This window comes from Puma concolor, chromosome B4 (assembly GCF_028749965.1).
Source record: "Puma concolor isolate L17-30 chromosome B4, mPumCon1.1.hap2, whole genome shotgun sequence".
Taxonomy (NCBI): Eukaryota; Metazoa; Chordata; class Mammalia; order Carnivora; family Felidae; genus Puma; species Puma concolor.
This window is the reverse complement of record NC_141673.1, coordinates 138731208-138748852: the sequence shown is the minus strand read 5'-3', so window position 1 is coordinate 138748852 and position 17645 is coordinate 138731208. Positions and strand designations below refer to the sequence as shown.

The 17645-nt window shown below is 37.3% G+C and overlaps 1 protein-coding gene and 1 long non-coding RNA gene across 2 annotated transcripts in view; one reads left to right on the top strand and one right to left on the bottom strand.

Annotated features, from left to right (window-relative positions):
* The window catches only part of LOC147579554 (uncharacterized), a 386247-nt gene that overhangs the window by 312657 nt on the left and 55945 nt on the right, over window positions 1–17645 (bottom strand). The window lies entirely within an intron of this gene.
* The window catches only part of NET1 (neuroepithelial cell transforming 1), a 60802-nt gene that overhangs the window by 7365 nt on the left and 35792 nt on the right, over window positions 1–17645 (top strand). Inside the window, exons 2-3 of the mRNA XM_086715044.1 lie at window positions 11137–11203; window positions 14762–14821. Coding sequence (XP_086571170.1) covers window positions 11137–11203; window positions 14762–14821 — 127 coding nt within the window. The remainder of the gene's footprint in view (window positions 1–11136; window positions 11204–14761; window positions 14822–17645) is intronic.

Genomic DNA, 17645 nt, shown 5'->3' with positions numbered 1-17645 from the left:
ATTGTCTTGGTCTGTCGACCTAGAGATTTGTCCATTTTGTTGATCTTTCCAAAGGACCAGCTTTTGGCTTCATTGATTTTTTTTCTACTGTTTTTCTCTTCTCTGTGTCATTAATTTCTACTTTAACCTTTATTATTTCTGTCCCTTTGTTTGCTTTAGGTTTATTCTGCCCCTCTTTATCCAGTGTCTTAAGATGGAAAATTATTTATTTGACACTTTTTTCTTAATATAGATATTTATAACTATAAATTCCCCCCTAAGCACTACTTTAATTGGATCCTATAAGTTTTGATGTTTTGTGTCTGCATTATTATTAATATGGAATTATTTTGTGATTTCCCGTTGCTTTCGTCTTTGACCCATTGATTATATATGAGTGCATTGTTTAATTTCCACATATTTGTTAGTTTCCCAATTTTTTCCTGCTGTTGATTGCCAATTTTGTGGTTGAGGACATATTTTTATTATTTATGTCCTTTTAAATATATTTTTATTTTATGCCCTAGAATGTAGTCTCTCAAGGAGAATGCTTTTCATGTGGATTTGAAAATGTATATTCTTTTGGCTGTAGTGTCTAGAGATGGCAGTTAGATCTATTTGGTTTATAGAGTTGTTCAAGTTTTAGATTTCCCTGTTGATCTTCTAGTTATTGTGCCATTATTGAAGATGAGGTATTGAAGCTGCTGTTGTTGAATTGTCTGTTTTTCCCTTCTTTTCGGTCAGTTTTTGCTATCTGTATTTTATTTTGTTATTAGGTGCGTATATATTTGTAATGTTATACTTCCCTGATGGATCGATCCTTTTATCATTATAAAATGGCTCCCTTAACTTTGGTAACTGTTTTTTTGTTTTGTTTTAGATTCTATTTTGTCTGATATTAATATAACCAGCCTAGCTTGTGGTTTGCTGTTCGCATAGTTTCTTTTTACTTTCAAGCTATTTGTATCTTTAAAGCTAAAGTATGTCTCCTATGGATGGTACAGTTGATCCTTGAACAATGTGGTTTTGAGCTGCATGGGTCCACTTATAAGTGGGTTTTTTATAGTATTGTAAATCTGTTTTCTTTTCCTTATGATTTTCTTAATATTTTCTTTTCCCAAGCTTATTTTATAGTAAGAATACAGTATATACTCCATATAACATACAAAATATGTGCTGACCTACTATTTATGTTATACTTAAGGCTTCTGGTCAACAAAACGCTATTAGTAAAGTTTTGCAGGAGTCAAAAGTTATACATGGATTTTTGACCACATTGGGGGGTGGTTCATGATGTGCTCCTAACCCCCACATTGTTCAAGAGTCAATGGTACATAGTTGGATTATATTTATTTCTTTTAAATCCAGGCTAACAATCTCTGTCTTACTATTGGGAGATTTACTCCACTCACATTTAATGTTCTCTATTAATATAGTTTGATTTATGCCTGCTATTTTGCATTTTGTTTTATGTCTGACCTTGGTTTCTCTATTTGGCCTTTATTGCTTTCTTTTGCATTAAGTGAATGTTTTCTCATTAATGGCATTTTAATTTATTTACTGATTTTTTTTTTTTCATTTAGACTGATTTTATTTGTGCTCTTTGTCTTTTTGGGTAGATTCAAATGACCATCTAGACTCACTTGCTTTTAGCCTGAATACTTCCTTTTAGTATGTAAGACAGATCTACAGACAACAAATTTTCTCAGTTTTTGTTTATCTAGATAATGTCTTAATTTCACCTTCATATTTGAAAGCTAGTTTTGATGGAATTGGGATTCTTTGTTGATAGTCTTTCTCTTTGAGCACTTTGAATATGACATCTCACTGCTTTCTGGTTTCTATGGTTTCTGCTGATAGGTCAGCCATTAATCTTGCTGGGATTCCCTTGTAAGTAGCAAGTCATTTTTCTCTTGCTCCTTTCAAGATTTTCTCCTATGTTTGACCATTTTTATTGTGATTTTATCTGTGGGTCTCTTTGAATGTATCTTCCTTGGAGTTCACTGTGTTTTCTGGATGTGTAGGTTATTGTTTTTCAGTAAATTTGAGAAGTTTTCAGTCATTTCTTCAAATATTTTTTCTGCTCCTTTCTCCTCCTGGTACTCCCATTACATGTATGTTGGACAAGAAATTTAGCAGATACAACAAAACTTTAATAGTGCATATATTTAAACCGAGAATTATACATACAGGAATTTATCTTAAAGTTATTGTACCGTATATGTGGGTGTATGTGTAAAAAAGTACGTCACAACACATCTTTATGGTAAAAAATTGAGAAAAAACAGTGATAGGAAATTAAATACATTATGATACTTTTACACAATGAAATATCATTAACTATAATCGTTTTAAGTCTCTTTCCATAATTCAGACAGAGTTTTAGGTGTTATCTCATATAAGATACATGTTTCTTTTTCGGGTGTGCATTTCCTTTCTGTACCTGTGCAGGTTTTTTCTAGGGCAGCCGTTCTCATTCTTGTGACATTAGGACTTCTGTACTTTCTTTAAAATTATTGATACCAGAGAGCTTTTGTTGATGTGGATTATATTTATTAAAAATTATTACTTTGTTAAATGTTTTAAAACAGACCCATTATGTTTGCATAAACAACATATTTTTTAAAGGAAAGAGTTTCAAAGACAATATTAGTGAGAAGTGTCGAGTTTTTTTATAAGTTTCATAAATTTCTAGTATCAAGCTTAACAGAAGAGCAGGATTCTTTTTTTTTTTTTTTTCCAACGTTTATTTATTTTTGGGACAGAGAGAGACAGAGCATGAACGGGGGAGGGGCAGAGAGAGAGGGAGACACAGAATCGGAAACAGGCTCCAGGCTCTGAGTCATCAGCCCAGAGCCTGACGCGGGGCTCGAACTCACGGACCGCGAGATCGTGACCTGGCTGAAGTCGGACGCTTAACCGACTGCGCCACCCAGGCGCCCCCAAGAGCAGGATTCTTATATCTGCTGCTTGCAATATATAAAGATGAAGTATATAGAGAATGAAGTATATGAGTATATAAAGAAAATCTGCCCTGACACAGGTTTTTAGTTCAAAAATGCACGAGTCCTTTAATAGCCTTTTCAGACAATTATGGGTATTTTTCTTTGATAATACACCAAAACTTGACAAGTGGCAGTGTCTTGATGTTTGGCTGCAGTTTGAATCTGAAATTGTATCAATGAACTTTTCATTCTGTTATATTAAAATCCACTGTCTTTAGATCTGTTTCCTCAGCCATGATTTTGAGACATTATGTGTTTGTCGTTTGGAAAATACTGGTGTACTGAGTTAAGCAGATCTTCCAAAGGTTGATACATACTGACATATTGTCACATGCTATCAAAAAGTCATAGTCATTTATATAATCACTGGTCTCACCTGAAAAGCTTTTAAGGGTTGAGATGTCATGTTCACAACGATGGATACAGTTTTCAAAAATTCTAATTTTCATTTGAAAGCACAACTTTTTATCATTGGCAGCAATACTTCATTGAAGAGTTAATGCCTGCAAAATACCCAAGTCCAAATGATGGTAGTTTATCTGTTAGTGGGTCCCTCAAGTAAAAATATTGCTCTCTGAAAATGAATAGCTAATTCAATTCACAAATCCATTAATTACACTACTGCTTTTCCTCAAGACAACATCATTACACTGCCTATGTTCTCTTATTCAGAAAGGATCTTCCTCTGGCAATTTTTATCTTCAGATTGTTACATTGTACCTATTTACATTTCATAATTAATTGTTGTTTTTTTGAAATGGATGTGTTTTGTCTCTGGCTGCTTTTCAGAGTAGAGAAGAGCAGATATAACCCAGCGTGTAAATGGAGGGTTTGGAATTAGTTAATACAGCTTATACATTGTAACGAAAGAGAAGAAAAAGTTTATGGTATGTTGGTAAATTGGACAGTGTAAGTGTGCAGGATATAATATTATACGATGCAGAGTCAGAGTCGTAAGCTGAAAGTGAGATGGGGGTGAGGAGGGAGTATTGGAAGAGTGAAGAGGGAAAGGTTTGAAGTAGTTCTTTCCAAAAGTAGGAGAGGAAGTGACAAGGGAAATGTAATTGCTGGGCAGAGTAAAGACCTACATGAAATGTGTGGTCAGGAATTTAAAGTGAAACTCGTCACCACGGGTTGGGGGTGGGGGTGAGTGTGCGTGTGCGTGTGTTGGCACACATGTACACATGGGTGAACACTGTTGTTGACGGGACCCACCTTTAATCAGCCCACAGGCCTGGAGCTCATTTCCAGCCACACCTATTGCTAATTATTAATGGTAGCCCACCAACCAAGAAACACGTAGGTTAGAGGATGCCCTGGGCGATAGAAATGGCTCGGATGCACAGAACCTAGGAGAAATGGATGGCTGCTGGTTTTAAGTCTGTGCCGCGTTAAGTAAAGGATCATGAAGATAATTTGCCCTGCTAAATATTACTTCTGGGGGAACATATCATATGTGTGATGACTGCTATAGGCCATGACAGGGGAGAGATGATTAGGAGGAAGAAAGAGTAGAAACAGCTGGAATCCAGTAGGCTGTAAGCTTCTGTGCAGGTTTTTCAGCGGGCCTTTCAAATCCTTCCTCCCCTTACATCCTCTCTTTGCTCTGGGTAGTAGGAAAGGGTCTTGTGCACGGACAGCCCTGGGCCCTGCCATAGGATTCAGAGCTTGGAAGACAGCCTGCTTTCCTGATCTAGTTTCCCTGACGCCGAGTCTGTTCTGGCTTCACCTTTGATTCAATTCATCGTTTCCTCTGGGAATGTACATTCTTTTAGACTGAGGCCCACAACCAAATGAAATTTTAGTTTTTAAAGAGTTTAGGCTTTATAGTAAGGCTTTTTCCTGGTTCAGACTCCAGCTCTTGAGAACTTAATCTCTTTAAATCTTACTTCATAGTATCTGTCTCATAAGGTTGTGAAAATCCTATGACATAATTCATGTCAAGCATTAGAACGTACCTAGACCTAGCAAATATTCCAAGAATATTAGGTATCATTGTTTGTATTTTTTGCAGGGAACACCAGAACTATCACTTATTTACTGTGTATCAGAGAGTATTTAGCAGTTAGCTCTGTTGTCAGCTCTTGTAGAGGCGGTGTAGTATGGTTTTTCACGGCGAGGTAGAGCTGGACTAACTGGAGGTAAATCCTGGTTCTGCCGCTGACCACTTGGAGGCCTTGGCCCGTTTCATCGATACATGCCATCGGCCTCTTCATCTGTAAAGTGGAAGTAGAAATAGGACCTGCCTTATGGAGTTGCTCTAAGGATTGAGTCAATGCACAGAACTCATATAAACTTCTATGTTTATATGTACATAATAAGCATTCGGTAAATTTCTTGCTGCTGTTATCAAAACAAACAAGCAAGCAAACAAACAAAACTGACTCCCATTTTAGTACTGAAAGAGAGAGCCTTAGCATTTAGCACAACTTCTTTTATACATGAGACGTGTGAAGCTCTGTGAAATTTCACAGCTAGATACTGGAAAAAGTTTGTCCTGTATTTGCTAACTCCTAATTTAATGTTGTTTCTCACGCTTCCTCCACGGAATATCTCTAAAGAGACGTATTAGTAACATCAACCAACAAAATAATTATCACTCATGTAACCACGTTTAAGGAGCTCTTCTTTGCAAATGCTACAATTATTGGATATAAATAACATTTAAATAATTCTTTTTTTTTTTAATTTTTTTTTTCAAGTTTATTTATTTTTGGGACAGAGAGAGACAGAGCATGAACGGGGGAGGGGCAGAGAGAGAGGGAGACACAGAATCGGAAACAGGCTCCAGGCTCTGAGCCATCAGCCCAGAGCCCAACGCGGGGCTCGAACTCACGGACCGCGAGATCGTGACCTGGCTGAAGTTGGACGCTTAACCGACTGCGCCACCCAGGCGCCCCAACATTTAAATAATTCTATTGCTGCTCTTTGGGGCCTTGGGAGAATCTACTGAACACTGTACATCACTTGTATGGCAGGAATGTAAATCCATATGATCCTTTTAAGGATTTTATAACATTTTCCTTTTAACAGATGTGAAGTCATGCTCTCCATTGGTAGAAAGATAATACCATGCCTATGATCTACCAGTAGTGATGGGACTTACTCTTTAAATTGTGTTTGTCCAGTAAAATTGATGAATTTGTAGAATGATATCCAGGGCTAAAGGTACAGTCTTAAGCCAGGCCAGCCATTGTACAAACTCAGATCTAAGGATTCCTGCTCCCTTTAAGGAGATTTAACTTTTTGGATAGACTGTTTTTCCAAACATGTTTTAAACTAAATTAGGACATATAAACAAGTAGTTGAGCCAGTTCTTTATAATCTAGGATTGTCATTATTACTGTTTATGTAGTTGCTAAAAATAAAAGGATACCCACAATAGCTCCTAAGGCTATTTGCTCCCACATCAAATGACCACTTTTTTTCTTAAAAAATTTTTTACGTTTATTTTTAAGAGGCAGAGAGAGACAGAGTGTGAGCAGGGGAGGGGCAGAGAGAGAGGGAGACACAGAATCTGAAGCAGGCTCCAGGCTCCGCGCTGTCCGCACAGAGCCCGACGTGGGGCTGGAACCCACGAACTGTGAGATCATGACCTGAGCTGAAGTTGGACGCTGAACTGACTGAGCCACCCAAGTGCCCCTGTGTTTAACTTTTTAAGAAATTGCCAAACTGTTTTCCAAAGTCCTAGATTTCTAAATATGTATGCTTTTAGAGATTGTTCTCTTCCCTCACCGTTACTTGCCGCTGTTATCCCCTGTGCCCTCTCCCCTGAATTCCCTGCTATGGGCAAGGCAACCTGATACGGATATTGGAATTGAATCTTATAAAGACACTGTGTGATAGTTTGAGTATTGGGGTAGGACGTTTTGATACCTGGAATGTGTGTGTGCTGGCTTCTAGATGCTCAGTGTTGTTCTAGACTAGAGAGGATCCAAGGTGTATCTATTTTTTGGGGCTCAACAGGTAACAAAGTTGAGAAAACCCCAGTAGGGTAAGGGATATGGTCTGCTTAAGTTTCAGCTCCTGCAGCACCTTTATGAAGCGAAAGAGATCATTTCCTAATAGCGAAGATGCGAAGCAGTCCAAACAGTCCAGTACATCAGATCATTGACCCAAGTAAATGAATTGTTTTAATAATATCTGTCATTATGTCTTGCCCAATTTGCCAAGAAATTGAGAACCTGAGTAGTTCAGCATCCCAAACATCAACAAATGTTAACTACAGGGAATAGTTTTCATCATTCTTTCTACATCCATGGTACCCTTGGCATTCATTAATAGATCCAAATTTTAAATTTCAGGAGTTTGTAAGTAGTCTGTAACTAGGCTGAGTCATTTACTGACGTTGCACTGCTGTGTGTGGGACCAATGTCCTTCAGAACTGCTGCATTCTTTTCTTGTTTTACCTACCACATGGGGGCTAATTTTCCGTAGCAGCTTCGGGGGCATCACAAACAGTTTTCAGTTACACTTTTTCATATTTTAGGTGCCCCAGGCCTCAAGTCTTATTGCTAATGTCAGTGACCTAGTCGGCTATATTCCTATCTTTAGTCCTTCTATTTTGCTAGCTTTTTAAAAACATTACTTTGCTAACTCATTTTGGTTGTTTTTCATTGTAAACCCCTAAATATCTACCTTATTTTAAATAAACCAGTATCTTTACATTTTTGTGGTTTTCCTCTTTAATTGGAAGAATTATCTCACTTATGTTGTCCGGTACATTTTATGAAAATGTTCATTGAGCTACCTTTCCACTCCTTATAATTCAACTTAGCTCTTAATTACGTGCCATGATAGAGGAGGGCAATGACACAAATCATAATCTTTGAAAACATAATTTGGTTTAAGAGTGAATTAACGAACTTTTTCTCTTTTTGAACATCAACTTTATAATTGTAGTTATGTTTTGTTTAGACCAAAACTAGTTCAGTGTAAAAATAATTTACATTGTTCACAACCACACCAAAAGGCAGGAAAGGAAGTACGGATGTTAGAGGCCAAGGAATAATCCCAATGGGATTAATAGAAAACAGGGTTTAATACACCAAGCTTGTTCCTTCATGTTTATTTTACGTTTTAAGCATTGTAATTGTTTGGATGTGTAGAAAAGGGATCGGACACAAATCACTAAGAAGATGGAGTTCTCATTTCAGCTGTTAGTACCTTTTCAAATGGACTGTACTTAGTATTTTCTGAAAAGGCCACTTATAACCTTTTTGTTTCATGAAATCAAACATTTTTTCCCACAAGGATCTAAAATAGCTATTACATTTGGAGTCTGACCCCTGTGAAAGATGACTGAATGTCTTTCCAAGATTTTTAAAAGTTGGCACTGGCTTACATGATTTCTGGGCACAATTTGTTTATTGGGTTCTTTTTTTCCATGAGTATTCAAAACAAATAGGTGCTTGTTATTGACTTGGGAAAAAAAAGCATTGCTGTAAAACTGATTACAGCTTGTACTGGAAAGAATCTTGCCATATGATTGGAAGAAGTATTTTTCCAGTTGACCTATTTAAAATTCCTAAGAGCTATTTTTCTTTCCAGCTTTCAAACATCAAATTCATTCTGGGGTCAGTTTGGTTGATTCTAGAGAAATGAGTAACTTTGGTTTTGTGCTCTCCTCAACACTTGTCTTAAGGAAGTACTTACTGAATATTCTAAGTGCCACCATGATTACTACTTTGTAATGAATATTTGCATTCGATTAAAAATCATCTTCTGAGAAATCCTAATTGCTGCTTCTCAGCACAGTTCCCCACTGATGATCTCACGAACCACGTAGTATCTGACAGAACGAGAGCAGTGTTTTTAGAAAGTGGGATCAATGGATACATATGGTATGAAGGTCCCGTTTTTCCCTATGAAACCTTATAAAACCTTATAAACCTGTACGACTTGTTTAGTCGTATGGATTATAATTATTTCAGATGTCAGTTGGTTTAACCTAAATACGGTACCTCTTCTAGTGGTTTATCAAGAATCATACCATTGTCTTCATTGTTACTTTTTCTGCAGTGACAAGGAAAACTAGTTCTTAAGTTATCTAGCTCCTCTAAAGAGGCTGTCAGAAAAAAAAAAAAAAACAACAGCTTTAAGAGTAATAAAAGGCTTACTGTGTTTTAATCTTTCACAAACAATTTTTTAGGAAATATTTGCTTTAAATGCCTTAAGATCTCAGCATCTGTTTCTAATTATTATTAGTGGAATTGTATTTTCCCAATGTCAGCAACCTTGGTAGACACTGAACTGAACCGGCATAGGGAGGAAGAGGAGCAGTCTACCGGTTTCGTCATTGAACCCTCTTTCTAATCTGCTTCTAACTTCGCTGCTATTGCGTTAGCCCTTTACCATCTGTTGGAAGCAGTAGTGGAGCTTCCTCCTAACTGGTCTTTCTGACCAGTCTTGCGTTCTTCCAGTTCATCCTTCTTGGTACTTAGAATTCCATAGCTGACAGCTGCCACCTTACGTATTCAAGATCAAGTCCATTCTCTTTAAGGGTTGTTCCGGGAAGGCCCTTCCTTATTTCTTTTGATATGCAAACATAAGGAACTATTGTACCTACAGTTTCTCGAATATGATTCGTTTCACTCCCCCTTAACGTGTGCTGTTCCCTTTGCCCAAAAAGCCCCAAAAAGCTCTTGTGTGCTTTGCTAATTGCTGTTTCTCAGATTCAGCTTTAGTATTACTCAAGGGTGGATTCTTCTGTGAAGCCTTTTTGATATCCTCTTTCTCCCTGTAGCCATTTTCCCTTGTGTTCCTTGTCAAAATACAAACAAACTTCTGCTTTATATTTAGCTTAGAAAACTACCAAAGCCCTCGTATTTGATTTAAGCTTGCAAATTCTCGTGGGTGTAGTAGCCATCTGTGGTATTTCTGAAACTTAGAGTGAACAAAGACCGTGAGGATCAAGGGTGAGAAGTGGAATGAATATACAAATGGAGAATGGCCTTAGAATCCGGAAAGCTGAGCAATAACTTTGTAACGGTCAACCCACAGTGGCCAGGCTTCATCAGTAACTGTCAGATTCCCTAATTTTTCTCCTTCCAACTTTGAACCAATCAGAACAAGCCCAATGTGCATTCCCAGGCAATCGCAGAGGAAGCGCACTCACCTCAGCTTCCGGGCCCATAGCGTCCCATCTGGGCACACCTGAAGCCTTCCCTTTTCTCCACCGTGAAGATTTCCCACTCTTGCCTGCCTGCCTTTGGGTCTGCCTTTGGGTCAGTGATGGTGGGGGACTCCCTCGCCTCTAGCAAGCTCTAAATAAAGACTCTTTGCTTTTCTCCTTTAATTTTCATTTATTTCGATATGAGGGAAAACCTATTTTATATTTATTTACATCTGAAGTGGTTAATGGTAAGTATAGTTTATAAGCTGTATTTCCTGTGCGAGGTATGTTTTGTGATTTTCTACACGTTTCACAAACATAGAGGTTTATATTTTATAATGGTGAAGACAGCTTTTGTTATAAGGATTTTCTTACTTAATTCCTTACATTGAATGGAAAAATAACACAGAAGAAAAATCTGTCACTTAATAGTAACAGACAAAATCCTAGTCAAATTTTAATCTTGCTTGAGATCTTTGTCTTGGATGTAGTTATTCAGAGTTCTTTTTTTCCCCCCTTTGGTTAATTAAACCATAATTTTTCAAAAAAATCAGTACATGGAAGAGATGTAAACAAATGCAAATTAATTGCATTTGGGTTTTATTTATTATGTTGAGCATCCTTTTATTCTTGTTCTTAAGATATTAGGTGTGCATGTTGAATTTTATTAGACAATTTTTGCATCATTTATTGCTTCTCATTTATCCTATTAGTTTAATATGCTGTATAAGTAGATTACTTACTACTGAATCATGTATATGTTTCTAAAATAACCCTGCTTGGTTTGGTGAATTATTTTTAATTTGTCTATTAATTTTACCAAGTCCCTTTCACTTTTATAAAGATTCTAAAAGTGACCAGAACTTACACCCCGATTTTTTTTTGCATTCCCTCATTTTTATTTTTACAATTGACTGATTAATAAAGCTGCTTTAAACAATTTTGAACCTATGAAAAAGGTAGCTTTTTATGTGTCTACTGCTTTATGTTACTGAAGTTACTCTCAATTTATTTATTGCTTGAATTTCCTTTTTACAGACATTCCCTTCGGAGAGGTAGCTCCTTCACATTTTTAACACCTGGCCCCCATTGGGACTTCACTTTGGTGAGTAGCAAACTAGGTTTTTTATTTTAAGACACTGATAGGATTAATTCTTAGGTTGTCTTTCAGTCTGGTGTACCGTTCACTTGTCTGTACTTATCTGAGTATCTTGAGGTCTAGAGTTACTGTTACATCTTTGTTACATCTTTGTATGTAAATGTAACTGTTACAGAGTTACATCTTTGGTGGCCTGATGTAATTCTTTTCTGCTAACAAGGTAAAAATTTATTTCAATTAAACACAAAATATATCTTGAAAAGTACCAGATCTATTTATTTTTAGCCTTATGCAGTCCTTCCTCTTAGTCCTACGAGTGTGAAAATTAAGAGAATATATTATGAAACATGAAGTTGTTTTTATGTACATAGTCTTACAGCTTTTTTTCTTGGTTGAAAAGTATAAAAATGATTGCAGATAGTATATATGATGAATGAATTATTTTCTGTTATTAATCATCCTAGTATAGAGGGACTGTTTCATTATTTTTAGAATGAGATTTACAGAGGCATCTAACTGTGCAAACTCACACCAGAAAATTGATTTTTTATAATTAAAAATTCATTACCTTATAATTCTATAAATAACATGTACAAATAGAGCATGATTTTTACGATTCCTTATTTGGGGGAAATAGCAAAAATCATTCTGTTTCTAGTTTGCAAAGCTTTACTTGATCGTGTGCTGTTGGGTTCGGCAATACATATTCATTTGTATTCTGTTCTTTTGTATTTAATTTATATTTCTGTTGGGGACTTCTTTTAAGATTTCTGTACTCTTATACAAATTACGTGTATTGTTGGTCAGTAAAGCATTCATAGCAAGAGTTTCCTGACTTTAATAAAATTCTATATCGTCCCTGAAACTTTTTTCATCTTGGTTTCTTTCCCTTACGAGATGACAAGTCTAAACTCAAACAGAAAAACTTTAGTAGAGAAATATCTCCACACTTGATTTTGCAAAAATCACAGTAAGACAGGAGAACAAGTGCTGTTCCCATTAGAAAGGAGGAGACACAAGGATGTCATTACTTAGAGACAAGATGACTGTTTACATAGAATATCCAAGAGAGACAGTAGGTTGTCTTTACTTAGGGACACTATGACCGTCTACACAGAATATCCAAGAGAATATTAATCGCAGCTGTTAGAACTAATAAGAGTTCAAGCAAGATTACTGGCTATACAATTTATAAAAAGAATTCAACGGAAGGTATATACACTTGCAATATTCAATTAAATGTAATTTATAAAGATGATCCTATTGAAACAAAAGCAGTTTTTAAAATCGAATAAATCTATGAAAAGATCTGTGAGATTTTTATGGGAAAAATTGGAAAGCATTAATAAAGAACATAGACACCAAATTAAATGGAGAGATAGTCAAGCAAGGAGAGACTCAATAAGACTAAAATGTCAGGACACCTCATATTTATAAATTCAGTGCAGTTCTGATAGAAAACCCACTCGAGTGTTAGAACTCTCGTTCTACAATTCAGGAAGAAAAGTAGAAGGCCCAGAACAGCATGTGAAAGTCGGGGAATGTCTTCCTTCGTGTGGGCTGTTAAGACTTCCTCCACAGGTACGGTAACTGCGGGCACGTGACGTGGGTGCGGGTGTAGTGGGTAGACCTGCGGTGAGAAAGAGAGCCCGGGACGTGGCGTGCAGGTGAGGGCTGACCGAGGAGCCGTGCTTACGGCACGTGGTCGTGGGGGAGAGGCAGCTAGCTGTGCCACTTCATACCTGCTACCCACAATTCCAGGTGGATGGAATATATCCATGTGAAAAGCTCAACTTCAGAATATTTGAAAGAAAACACAGTAGAATGTTTTAAAATCTGTTAAATTTCTTTGTACGTATGCTAATACGTGCATATGGTCTTATATAAATGCATAAGTACAGTCAGGTATGAATGAGAGTTTTCCCTCGGTACACTTCTTTTTGCCTGGCAGTTTCCTGCTCCTGTCCTTCCTCTCCCGTCAGTCCTTCCACCCCAGCACCTCCAGTCTAAGCCGAGTCAGCGATACCTTATCAGTCCCTTTGTGTCGCTGATACAATTATTTTTGTTTTAAAGTTTACTTATTTATTTTGAGAGATAGAGGGAGGGGCAGAGAGAGAGAAAGAATTTCAAGCAGGCTCCACACTGTCAGCATAGAACCCGATGTGGGGCTCGAACCCACCAACTGTGAGATCATGACCTGAGCCGAAATCGAGAGTTGGACGCTCAAGCAGCTGAGCCACCCAGGAGCCCCCTTTTTAAAAAATTTTTTTTGCTCATACAATTATTTACAAACACACACAGCCTCACATATAAGATACACACATGCAGGATTTTTGCTTAGTTTGCTTTTCAAAATTAGGATCATATTCACAGTTTTTCCAGATCTTCTGGATATGACCTTAGGATCAATAAAGATTTCTTGTCCCTTCATTTTTTTAGTGTTTCCCAATCCTGATTTGTATATATTGTTCTCTCATGTCTTCCATTTTCTAATGTCTTTTAGCTAAATTTGGAATAGTATGTCATAGTTTTGCTCTGCTTTTTTGAGCATTTCCTTCTGAGGTGTTTTCATTCCCCGTAGGGATGTTATTCTTGCCCTTTTTTCTTGGAGTTACTTTGTGTAGGATTTGACTCAGAGAATTTTCTGTTCATTTTAATGTGGATTTAGTTTTTCTGAAAACTTTACAAAGAGGCTTGGTTCAGATAACTTTTCTGACCTCACAGAGCTCCCTTTCTTCTTGTTTTTGTGGTGCCTTCTGAGATTTCCAGGCGCCATCAGTTTTCCCCACCTCCATCTGGACTTCATCTTTCCTTTGCCCTGTTGTCCCTATCCTGCTCGATTTTGATGCCGTTCCCCCCAGTTTCTCCTTGGGGTGGAGCCAGGTCCTGGAAGGGAGCCCTGGCCGGTCAGTTTTGAGAATTCCAAGAGCTAGGCTGTGTCACTCACTGGTGATCTGAAAAGTTATTTTGAGGTGTGGGTGGGTGATGTGCTACTGAGGCATTGTTCAATAGTGAGAGAAGACAGAAATTAAAGATTGTGCACAGTTTCGCCGCTACAGGCACCAGCAGGCCGAGTGAGGACAACGACTAATAAGTAGGAGCGTGTTGGTCTTAGCTTATAAAGCCTGCTTCAGGCAACAAGTCTTCATTACTTTGGGCCATGAGAAAAGGGTATTTTTTTTTCCTAGTGAAGACTCTCCTCCCTCTATAGGATAAATAATATGTGTTCCTTTTTTTAAAAAATTGGTGCCTTTGTGTTTAAAACATATTTTACTTTTTCTCTAACAAGTACAGACAGCCCTCGACTTACATAAGAGTTCTGTTCTGAAAAAACTTTACCTAAGGGTTTTTAATGGAATGGAAATTCGCAGCATGAGATGATGCAGTCAAGGGGGCTATTTAAACAGTATATATGCTAGAGGTGATTTGGCATCCCTCATAGAAATAATTTCCTTATGAGTACAGCTTCACTTTTTTAACGTGATTTTTCCGGTTTTATGGAGTCTGTTTAATGAAGTAACATGCATTCCTTCTGTATAAGAATGAAATCTTTTTTTCATACAGAAAAGAAAGCGGAGAGAGAAAGATGATGATGTCATAAGCCTTAACAGCCTTGATCTGAAGGTAAGCCTTACTGCCCTGAAAGAACTAAAAATTTAAAAACACTTTAAAAAAATTTTAAAGTATTTAAAAATATGCAGATAGTGTTTCTTCTTGTGCTGTAAGAATAACAAATGCTAACGTTTTAAAAATTTTTAAGTGCAAAAAAAAAAAAAAAAAGCGCAAAACCGAATAATACTGGCTTTTACAGATACTGTCTTTTTTGTGTCCACTTCTTTGTTAAAAATGAGGTGAAAGCTTCCCTCAGAACATTGTGGGGCTTCAGCCAGTGATCTCCCACTCACCTGCGTAAAGGGGCCTGGCCCTACCTACCCTACAGGGAAGGTAGGGACTGTGGTGAAAAAGAGGAGTGTGCCCTTCTGGAAGCAACACCTGCTCCTGTGCTCTCCCGGTGCTGCTTGTAGGATGGTCGAATCCGGATTGTTACGTGAAATCTCCGGGTCTTTAGGTGTTAGACTGTGCAAGCCCAACAGCTCGTCTGCAGGTCAGACGTGGCTGCGCATTTCCAATGTGTGACCTATCACAAACTAACCTCCAGGGCACACTTGAAAATAATTGTGTATCCCTTTCTGTAAAACTGTAGTTAAGTCCCCAAACCTGGTATCCCCGGAATTACTTAGTCCATTTTTGTCGGTTGCCAAATTTTACAGAATCATCTCAGTTTTAAGAACCTTTTTTAAGTGAGATTTTTTAAATGTTTGGCATCATGTTTAATGATGGCAGCTGCTACTTGTTTTTAAAGACAAGGTGTTTCATAGGTCTGCCCATCAACATTTTACCAGATCCAGCAAGGCCTGTGTGTGTGTGTGTGTGTGTGTGTGTGTGTGTGTGTGTGTGCGCGCGCATACATAGGCACGAACATACGTAATGTCTTTATGGAAGAATTGTGTGTTTTAAGTGTTAGACTTTTTGCAAAACAGTTTCAGTTACATTTAAAAATCTTGTATTCAAAGAGAAAAAAAAAGGATGAAATGGCAACCCTTTTTCGGTAGGCTTCAAATCAGACCACGTACAGAAATAGGACAGTATTTCATAGTTTGCTGCAGTAAAATCCATGGTCAAATCTACTTAAACATGATCCTCCTTTTGTTTACCCCAACTTCAGCAGTTACCATCATATGATCAAATGACAGTCATTTCTCTGTCTACTCGGCTACTCGCTCCTGGATTATTTTGAAGCAAATCCTTTAGGTTGTATCATTTTCTCTGTATCATCAGATTTGGTGCTCACACTGCCTTGATTTATCTGACACCTTTTTCTGTTTTGGATTTCATTTTGTCTGGAGTTGAAATTCATAGTAAAGTCTATACGTTGTGATTATATGTCTCTTGATAGGTTCTGTGGGTTTAATATGTAGGTTCTCTCTCTAGCTTTTTGCTTTCTTGCAGTTTTTTGTTGTCGAAAAGGAAGTGATGTGTAGAGCTTTTCATAGCTCCATGGTATTTCTTTTGTCCCTCTCTTTCCTTTATTTTTGTTAAACGGATAGATCGAGATTGACTTGAGCTGCATACTTCCCTCGAGAGGTATATAATAATCATTTTGTGCTATTATCAAAATGAGTTAATTATCATTGCCTAGATTTATTTATTCATTGAAGGTTGCTAAGTGGATATCATGCCTTGATCAGTCATCTTTATTAATGGGAACACTTCCATAAAAAGAAAGTTCCCCTCAGCAACCATTTGGTTACTGTGAGGTACTTACCTACACTAAAGGAGGGTAAGTGCTTGATTCCTTTACCAGTTTTCAAAAGAAATGAGTTTTATTCATTAAAATTCTCTAAACGTAATTAATGATTTTTTTATGTGACTATGAACTTATGGATATTTGTACATTTGTTGTGCTTTGATCTATTTCAGCTACTACTCTTACAGTGCTTAAATTATCCCATCTTTGGCCACTGGATGCTGCTTCAGGATGGCTTCTATGTCCCCTTTTCCCCCAGTTTTAAGATATAATTGACATACAGCATAATGTAAATTTAAGGGATGCAGTGTATTGATTTCCTGTATCCTTTTGACATGACCCTCACCTCATATCTAGACACTTAAGCCTAGCCTCCTTTTCTCCCAGGATGACAAGCTATTCCAGGCCCACTTGTACATTTTGCTGTTGTTGTTTCTTAATGTTTATTTATTTTTGAGAGAGAGAGAGAGACAGAGTGTGAGCAGGGGAGGGGCAGAGAGAGAACGAGACACAGAATCTGAAGCAGGCTCCAGGGTCCTAGCTGTCAGCACCAAGCCCCACGTGGGGCTGAACTCATAAACCACGAGATCATGACCAGAGCTGAAGTTGGATACTTGCTTAACCAACTGAGCCACCCAGGTGCCCCTTGTTGTTGTTGTCGTTGTTGTTGTTTCTGCTCCATACCCGGTGTCAGTGGTCATTTCTAAAAACCCTGGTTTCCTTAGGAAATGGTAGAGGCTTAAACCAGGGCATTCTGAACACTCCTTGCTGCTTTATTCATTCTTGTTTCTGTGCCTTTTTAATGCACGGAGATAGGAAACATAAGTCATTTTTTCAGATAAAGAAATAAATTATGAGTTTATACTGATATTTCAAATTCAAGGCTAAAGTATTTTTACTAATTTGCATCAATATTACTATCTAGAGCTCTCAGCCACACCAAAAATCTCAGTCTTAGGGACACTGACATTAATTACTCACTTGGTTTACTCACAGTTCAAAGTAGTCTACATTACTGCAAATCACTACTGCATTACATAAATGAGACAATTACTGAAAACATTTTATATTTTATTTTTCAGATTTTTTGATTTTTACTTAAAAAGTATAGTAAGTATATACAAATTACTGTGTTTTTAA